Consider the following 9,906-nt stretch of genomic DNA (forward strand, 5'->3'; position numbering starts at 1 on the left):
TGTGTGTGTGTGTGAGGGAGAGGGTGGATAAACAAAGAAGAAAAGAGTTTGCACATGGATATGCTTTAGAAAATACAGCATCTCATTTTACTATGCTGGCCAAAACCTCTGGGTAATCTATCAATATTTTATATTATTGACCACAAGGGACGGTGGCAAAGCCAGACACATAAGCAGCGATTATGAGTAAAATCTTCCATCCATACACTGTGCCCTGCAATGATGGAAGATATAACACAGGCTGGTAAAAAAAAACAAATTAGCCACCGTCTGTGTTCTGCAGAAGCCAAAGGTGTGGCAAACACAGACGTAGATTTGACAGCACTGTGCTGAACTGCTTGGAAGCTAAACATGCAAGTGTGCAACTAAAGCGATGACCTAAATATGTTGATTTACTCTTAATACGAAATGTACAATGCAACACAGTCAATTACCTAAATTAATTGTCACACTATAAAGCATTCCTCATAAAATGTTACAGTAGTAGTACCTCTACAGGAAAACAAGACATTTGATGGTTCCACCTTCTTAAATGGGGGAGTAATAATCATATGGGTTGAAATGTAAATCAGTGAATATTTGACATAAATTCCCTAATGTAATAGACAAATCAGTGTCTGTACTTCAAGGCAACACCTGGTTGCATTTATCAGACCAAGAAGATCTGGTAATAAGCAGGTAAACCCTGTGAATAAAACATGAAAATATGTGAAAAACATAAAATAAGACATATTTCACTGGTTGACTTGACTATTTGAAAGTGGCAAAGAGTTAAAGGAAGCCATGGCATGCTGACCCTCGTCTCCCTTCCTCATCTCTCCGCTGGTCATCGATCTGTTGGAGCTGGCGAAGAACATCCTTCAGGCCTCTGATCTTGGCCTTCTTCTCGTTCAGTACCATGACAAAACGTGAGTACAGCTCCCTCTCCAAAATCTCCTTATCCCGAACCTGCTGCTCCAGCCTGGAGAGAAAAACACACAGGCACCAATGTATGTGCACAAACACGCATGCTAGCAAATGGACTCCTACTGGTACATGGACACGCATGCAGACACAGGCAGACAAATACTTGTTTTGAAAGCAGAAGATTCTTGTTTTTTTGCTTTCTGACAGTAATTTGCTAATAAAAATGATACTGAAGCCTCCACCCTGCACAAACATGTCGTAAGTCTAGGAAAGAATAAGAGCAGATTAACAATAAAAAAAAAATGCTATTTGAAAAGAAGCACCAGGGATATATAAAATGAAGGACATAGAAGGGAATCATTTGAAGTTAGTTCTGAGAAATCACAAGCCCAGCCTGCAACACTGGGTGGAACCCACAATACTCTCGACTGGGCGACCAGTGCTGATGTCATAATGGGTGATTGCTGTGCATATAAACAGCTAGCTGTGTGACTTAAGAAGCAAAGAGAGCTTGCATGCAAACAAGACAATCAACAAACAAATAACAGCCCTGAACATCTTAAGAAAATTAGGATCTGTGGTATTTTCCGTTTGAACTTGACGTTTGCTCTCCAGCACATATTCTTTCATAAACACACAATATAATCCATCGGCACAAAACACATGGCTGCTTTCCTCCTCATTCTCACTCTCTGAGTATTCTCTGGTGCTCCTGTTTCAGTCGGCGGTTCTCCTCCAACAGCTTGCAGTTGTCTGACTCCAGATCAGTACTGTGCTTTAGGGACTGGCCAATCATCTCCCGGTTAAGCTGTAGAGGGTCTGGAGCTGGCTGGAGCTCCACAGAACCCAAGTGCACCTGAAGAAAGGAGGGAAAGACGAGTAGAAAAAGGAGAAGGAAAAAGAGAAAGTTAGTTCAAAAAAGACTATTACGTTTCAAAACTGCATAAACATTAGCTCATATTGAAGGCAATAACGTGCTCTCTGCAGGTTCATTACTCATGAACATTTTGCAAGCTCAGCAATGTGGGAAGACCTCAGAACTCAACAGTTTATCCTCTGCATTGACAGGTGACAGTTAAGATAGTTCATGAAACATGGTCAGCATAACCTCTGGGTTGCCTCCCTTTGAGTATGCCCGACTGGGAGGAGACAACAGGACAGATTTAAGACTACGTCTCCAAGATGCCCCTGGAGTACCTGGGGATCCTCTAGGAGAGGGTGGAGGAAGTTATCCAGGAAAAGCACATCTAGCACCACATGAGTAAGGAGCAAGAAAACTAAAGCAATGGATTTAGGGCAATAACGTGATGCCCTCATCTAAATCAGCTTCCGTGAAAAATGACTTTGCACCTTAATGTCATCCCAAGAAGCTCCGCAATATAGAGGTGCAACAAAACATTACATCACATTTTCTTTGAAGCAGGAGACTTTTTGTTTTCTTCTGTCTGGGAGAAATACAGGATGAATTCATTGGTCACCAGTAAACTATGCAAGTGAGCACACAGTTTCCTCTCTGTTGCTTCTTGTCGGTGACTATTTGGAATCACAGGCAGGCTTCAGATCTAATAAAACATTCCTCATTTGGTTTGCATTTTGGCAGTAAGTCACAGAGTAGGGCTGAGGCACTGCAGCGGGCAACAGACAGAAACAGAAATTTTCTTTTTCAACATTCTAGTTTATGTGTTAAATTTTCTAAATTCCACCACAGCCGTCCAATTTTAAATAGGCAGACTAGGACCAATTCTACAGCTAACAGTTACAATTAAACACAGAACATCTTGAGGCACAGAAACACCGTTCAACCTGGAGTTAGTGTCTGCCAATCAAAACTGCCACGTTAAGCATATTTTCAAATAGCTGCACAATCTTTGTTTGCCTGTTGCCTTGGTGAATCTCCCATGCACACACACAGAAGTACTGCTTGTGATGCACTGGGAAACCAGAAGGTGATGAGGTGCTAAATCTTCACTGGGCTGCGTTGGGGTCGCAGACCCACTGTAATAAAGCCACTATCTTCAAAAGCTCTCATAAAATACTTGTCATTTTTGTCCCGGACAGATGCTGTCCTGGCAGGTCACACAGCTGTTTTCCCCTCCACTGGTGAACCTGAACATGTTTCAGTGAGTGAACATTCGCTGCACATCGCTCTCACAGCTTCACGACCTTAGCCTACTTGTCCTCAATCTGTTCTTTGGTTCACGTTCTCCCAATGTTGTACTTTTTCCCCTCTCCTCCCTCTCACTCTTCAGCAATAATTTGTGCATTAAACTAAGAGCAATATTAACTCTATTACAATGTATGTTCTGCCATATCCTTTGTAACAACAGCAACAACAGCAGCTAAAATCACAATAACTAATAACTTTGGTGATCCCCTAAATTTAGCATCAGAGCAATTGTTTTACTGATCCAGTGAAATTGCTCAACATCTACAGACATATACATGTTGCAAGACTATGTATTCTAATGACTTTGGTTAGCCACTGACTTTTTAATTTTAGTGCCACCATAAGGTCAGAAGTTTAAGATTAAGATTACAGCTCTGAAGTCATCAACAATCCTAATATTAATTCATTTCATCTGATAAATATTATTACTTTTTGTTAATTAACTGTCCCCTGGCCTCCCGTCATTTTTCAAAAGTGGCCCCCGGTCAAAGCCAGTTCTCTTTAGTCTTTTTTGCATGTGGTCTTCTTCTTGTCCTCTTTTAGGGTCTTAAACACCACCAACATGATGCACATTACCCCCCTCTGCAATATCTGCAAAAGGCACGCTATGAGCACAGGGGCTCATGAGCGTCCCCAAAGTGCTTTTTGAGCATGAGATTAGAAAACCAATCGGGTTGCTAATCCAAAAATAGTCTTCGAAAACCCTGTTCAGTGAATTTATAGATGACTGACTGACCCCTAAAAGATAATGACTCCATTATCCAGTACCATACAATTATATTAATATAGGTTAAGGAGATAATTCTGTAAAAATCTCTTTGCATAGTGACATGCTTATTCAGTACCTGTGCTGCCTATAGTGCCCAGTCTGATCATAACAAGGAAATGACTGATTTAACAAAAGTCAACTTAATAGGACCGGGACACAGAGGAGACCACCCAGGATCTAAAGAGGATGAGGTTCCCAGGAACTCATAAAAAATCTAGAGCAACATCAGGATGTCACAGTGATTCAGTGCAGGCTCCTCTTAGGGATTTAAAGGGAATTTATGTGACACTGAGCTTCACGAGTCTCAACAAGTTGACATAGCCATAATTCAGTCTTCAGTGTGCAAGATGGTTCACCATTAATAGGAAATGGTGAGAGTAGTGTTTGAATAAGCTCAGTAAGAGTGACTTATGTTTGACTTCTGTTGTGAATTTGAATCTTTCCTCAAACCTCACTTCCACCTCCTCTTCAAACTCCTCTTCTACCTCTTGCTACCTGTGCCTAAATCTCCTCTAGAGTAAAGTCATTTAGCAGTAAATCAGCCTTGTGAGAAAGGATAATGTGAAGGCTTTGGACTCTGACATGCTGAGTACACTAATATTTCCACACTTCAAAGAATGTTGTAATGTCCTACATTTACTGTACAAGTCTCACTCCATTATAATGACTGGGATTTTGTCAAACTTTGTCATCAAAGTCTTACCCACTGACACCATTTAAGACCATAAATCTTCCAGACCAGCATGTTAACATGGTATTACCAGTTTAAGACACCAGATACAGAGATATAAACTGCTGAAAGCACAACCCTTATTTACTGGATTAACATTGGAAATGACACTCAGCTGCTGTTTATTTCTTCTTTAAATACCAAAGGTTGTGTGTTTAACTGTCTTTACTTTCAGGGCTTCTGAGTAGACATACTGTTGTAAACATGTGAATTCCAGATCACCAAAGGTTTACCTTTAGCTTACTGTGCAGCATAGACAGCGGAAGGATGCGCTAAACAAGATACAAATCTGAAAATGTAAGCAAGTGGCATGCTTATTTTTTTTTTTTACATATCAGTGATAGATAGTAATGAATGTTTTTTTTTAAATGTTTTAAGTCCCTTGTTGAAAGACAGAAAGGAGCTAAAAAGCTCCCTTTATTTTCTTGAGCTTCTGCTTCTCTCCTGAGACAGAGATAAAGTTAAAGGTCAGCCTGCACGCTGCTGCCAGCCTCTGCCAAGGTGTGGGAGGTCAGACTGTTTGTCTGTGAACCACGACCCACTGCCACATTTTTCTACTGTGTTACTTGACTAAAACAACAATAAAACAAGTAAATTGTTCATAGCTGTTGTTTCAGCCCCTAAGAACCTTTGACACATGCCTTTTATATGACAGGGTGGGCTAATTTATGACAATTAAAAGATAAATGCAGCTAACATGACAGGGCAAGAATAAAAGAAGATGAAAATTCTGCAAACCCTGAAAAATCCACTTCGGAAGGAAACATATGTGAACTGTATACAACATCATCAAAAGAGACAAATCAAACTGATTTAGCAAAATATGTGAATGTAAAATCTTGGTTTCAGGAGAAGTTTGTCCAACACTACAATATGGCCCAATGTGTGTGTGGTCTAACTGTTTGTTTGTGTGTGTGTCTCCAGACAGCTAGCCAGACCATAAGGTCGAACCCATGGAGCAGGGGGGACGTAGGTGAGGAGGACAAAGCCAAAAGAACACAATCCCAGTGAAAATGATACCATACCACACACTGTGGGCACAGAGGACACAAAGCTTTCCTTATCACACAGTCCAACACATTGTGGGAGACCAAACCCACCATTTATTCCCAAAGAGCACAGGACAATAACCCCCATTAATACATAAGCAGTAATCAATAATATTATAATAAATTGGCATCACTGACATTTTAAGATTAAATATCTCTGGTATATTCACTAATCTCATTAGCTAACAAACCTAATATTTTTACATATATTATTAATATTTTATTTCATTTGAGATGTATAGTGAATATGTCCGTGATCCAGTCCCCCTTTTCTGTTCTTTTTCTATTTCGAAATCATTATTGTGTCCAAGGGAACAGGGAAGTGAGTGGGTGAGCACTGTGTGCATGGTGACAAAGACACAGTGTTCAAGGGTGGGCAAGTGTGCTCAGTATGGGAAGTGTGGGCACTGAGCAGAGATCTCCCATCAGCTCTCTTGTCCGCCGTGCAGAGGCGTGAGGCCAGATAAAGAGCAGGAAGTGAGGGGCGACGGCAGCAGGTTCTTCCCCGATAACATAAATGTTCCCATAAACACAATCTAGGCAAGATGAGGCACAGAACCAACTTGAAAGCAGATAGTGGGGGGGGGGGACAGTTTAATACTGAATTTCAGTAGAGCAGTGGTTCTCAATCAACCTGGGGTCGTCAGGGTTCCCAGAAAAATAGGAAATGTTTTAAATTCACCATTATTTAATTGACTGGCTGTTATCCCAGTGAGAAAATGTATACAAATGACTATTCTGTTCATAGATTTCACATTCTTTACTGTTAATCTGCCAATCTACAGTAAAGACAGTTATTGAATAACTACATCTTATCAAACACAAAAAAGGTTGAGAACCACTGGTCTAGACTACTGGGCTCAGAGATGTTTGCAGCAAGGCAGAAATACATTATTAAGGTTCGCTCACATTAATATTGCAAACATCAACCGGATAGGCAGACTACAAATCAGTGACAAGCTACTGCGAGGTGGAACTTGCCGATGGGGACAGCAGGAGAGATGCGTCGGTGGGTCAGACTCTTCAGTGCGGTCAGGACACAAATCTGGCGGCCATTTGTTCTACAATTTCCCAGACATGAAAAGCCAAACATGTAACCAATTTGTCCTAATTTTTGCTTTTGATGTTTGGAGGATTGCGGATTTTATTTAATTTATTTTCCAAAAACCACAATAAAAGCATTTTGGTCACTTCATGGGATTGGAATTTGTAAAGGGTTTCGTCTGTGTTTCTGTTTTGGTCAATCGAAACATGACCACTGTTAAAATTAACGAATATCATTAAAAAGATCAGATGCCAGCAGATGGTGCTCCTTGGCATTAGCTTACAGATGATGTAAGCAGATGATGACAGTGAAAAATCACATAGGGGAGTCTCTATGTGTCAATGATTCCATAGTAGCCCTGAAAGGATAAGTCAAATTATCTAAATGTCAGGATTTGCTGCTTTTCTAAGTTTATATTTAATTGGAAATTATCTGTTGTTTTGACTGTTGGTCAGAACAAACAATTTGAAGACATTAGCTCTAAACCTACATGCCAGTGTCACAGCTTCTTCAATACAGAAATTAGTAGCTTCACAATTAATTGAGAATCAAAGGCTGAATATATTTACAATACTTCTGTTTTGTACAACCAGAAGGATGAATCCAGATGAAGGAACCTCTCGTCCTGTCATTTATCTCCAGTTTGTAGTTTTTCTAGTTTTTTTCAAACATATTATTACGGCAAATTATATGCACAGTGAACTAGACATCTTCATTTAAAACAGTGGAGAGGTATGCCATTAGATACACTGCTTGATGATGTTTGGTATAGGACACAAAAATAAAGAGAGAAAACACGAAAATCTGCCATCAACCATGGTGGGAAAGTTGCTAAGTTGCGAAAAGGAAGCAAAACAGGTCAACAAATGATAAAAGTTTCTTAAAAAGTTGCTAGGAAAGATATAGGTCACCTATTAATTTATTGTCATAATTGTACTGTGATGAAAAAATGTCTTTGTTTCTGGCTCATTATATCAATTCCTTTCTCATTTGGTAGATTGTATTTATTTTACAGTTTCACTTACTCACGCTGATACCTAATAGTGTAGAGTGCAGCTGTCAATAACGCTTGGTAATGATGGACAGACAGAGTAGCCGACATTTAGAGGATCTGCCAGCATTGTTTTGGTCTGCTGTATGGGAGCATTAAGCATATAGTGTTACCTGTGACAATGATGGAAAAAGAGACTGGTAGTAAAGAGCAATCCCTTCTCCCAGCATTTATGCTTTCCATGCAGATTAAGTCAGGACAAAATCCATAACTAAAGCACTGGGAGGGTTTACAGTAAAAGATATGCAGTCGTGCATGTGATTAATAATGTGCATTTTTATGTAAAAATACCAAAGGAGCATTTTTTGTTTATACTAATTACAAAATGTACAAATGTATTCTATTCCTTTAATTAAGATTTGGCAAACAAGTGTTTATGTTTCTTATGTTATTAGCCAGAATTTAGTTTAACATTTTTTTTTTTTTTTGCCAAATAAATGAAAACTATGTTGAAACTGGTAATGTCCCCACTGCACAAAAAAACGTACCAAAGCAAATGGAAAACTGTGACCCCCAAACTGTGAATCTGGTGAATCATTCCACCCCTAGTGCAAACACACTCACAAGCATGTTTTATAATTTCACACTGCCGAATAAGAAAACATGGACTACCCTAGTAAAATTTGTGGCTGGCGTCAAGGAATCCCCAGTGAACTATAACACAAGTTTTATTTAACAAACATAAAACATGGGACAATCAGTGTCACATTCATCCACTCCAGACTCATCCAGAATCATGTGGCTTCAAGTACCACAACTATCAAGAATTAGAGTCCCAGTCTCCACGGATCGAAGATGGTCTGAAGCAATAACTGAGCCGTACGTGCTACTCGGAGGCTTAATAACTTAACTTAATCGTTAATTAAAAAACAGGAAGCCGCTGGATAATTGATACAACATTTGTGTGGCCCTCACAGCACCACATAATGTAATAATGTTTCAAAAAACTTTGTATTAGGCAAAAGGAGAGGCAACAAAGGTAATAACTGAGTGGTGTTGAATTAAGTAAATCACACTAAAGTACTATAGAACAACTGTGTAATCAACTCATATCATTGAATTTACACTATTCAACAAAATATAAAGTTCAAAATAGTTTGTCATATTTGAGAGCCAAATCAAGGTAGTCCTAAACAGACGTACACGATCTGTTAATTCCACTGAAATGCTCCGATGTCCTTAATATGCAAGAACATACGTATCTGTATTGGCAAGTGTCGTCACTAGAATATTTATTTTTCCATCAATGACAGATTGGTACTTAAATACACATTAAGGAGCAGATATTGTCTGACTTAGCCATGTAAAACACCTGCTTAATAGTAGTTTTAACAGCCAACACCCAAATTACCTCCATCATTACAACTTCTGGTGTCATATTCATAAAATATTGTCAGGTTAAGTTCACCACCTGTTTTGTCTCTAACCTTCTTTCTTCTATTCCCAAAGGAAACTCGCCTAATTTTTGGTCATTTCTGCACCCTGAAATTATCTGCCTGGGAAAATATGTTCAACTTTTTAACCTCTGACATGTTTAAAAAAAAAAGGCAAACGAGGGAGAGCAAGCAAAAAAGGAAGAAAAGAAGCAGGTGTTAGACAAAAGTGGTAGTTTGCACTTAATGCAAACAGCCCCCCAGGATTCTTAGATTTGTGTCTACCACACACATACTGCACACAGCGATGATTACTGTGAGCAACAATGCGAGCATGGATTACATTTTTAAAAAGCACACTTGGGGCTGGACAGATTTAGGCCACTGTCAGTCACTTTGTGTGGTCTTGTTGCTCCTTTTGGCATCAACTTTTCTCTGTACAAAAAACAACACCACCTACACAAACAAGAGAGTGCATTTGCATCATGTTAAGAGCAGTGAAATTGTGTAATTTTGGAATACTGTTCATTAGATTAATTAATCTATTATTCAATTTTAAGTTCCAGTGTGTAGCATTTAGTATGTAACAAATGGAATATAATATTAATGTGTTCATGTTTATAATCACCTGAAAATAAGAATTGTTGTGTTTTTGATACCTTAGAGGGAGGGAGCAGGTTCTCATCTACAGATGAGTTTCTCCTTCATGCTTGGTTGAGTCAAGGGGTTTCAGTTGGTTGCAATCTGCAATCTCACTGCTAGATGCCACTAAATCCTACACACTGGTCCTAGAGTTCTTGCCATTAATAGAGATAA

At 39.2% G+C, this 9,906-nt stretch overlaps 1 protein-coding gene across 1 annotated transcript in view; it reads right to left on the reverse strand.

Annotated features, from left to right (window-relative positions):
- Positions 1-9,906, reverse strand: part of LOC118325834 (DNA repair protein XRCC4-like) — a 24,484-nt gene that overhangs the window by 6,684 nt on the left and 7,894 nt on the right. The window contains exons 4-5 of the mRNA XM_035658673.1: positions 1,596-1,762; positions 797-961 (exon numbers count right to left, since the gene is read on the reverse strand). Of these exons, the coding sequence (XP_035514566.1) occupies positions 797-961; positions 1,596-1,762 (332 nt within the window). The remainder of the gene's footprint in view (positions 1-796; positions 962-1,595; positions 1,763-9,906) is intronic.

Source organism: Morone saxatilis, unplaced genomic scaffold, assembly GCF_004916995.1.
Source record: "Morone saxatilis isolate NCDOM2014 unplaced genomic scaffold, NCSU_SB_2.0 Contig16, whole genome shotgun sequence".
Lineage (NCBI taxonomy): Eukaryota > Metazoa > Chordata > Actinopteri > Moronidae > Morone > Morone saxatilis.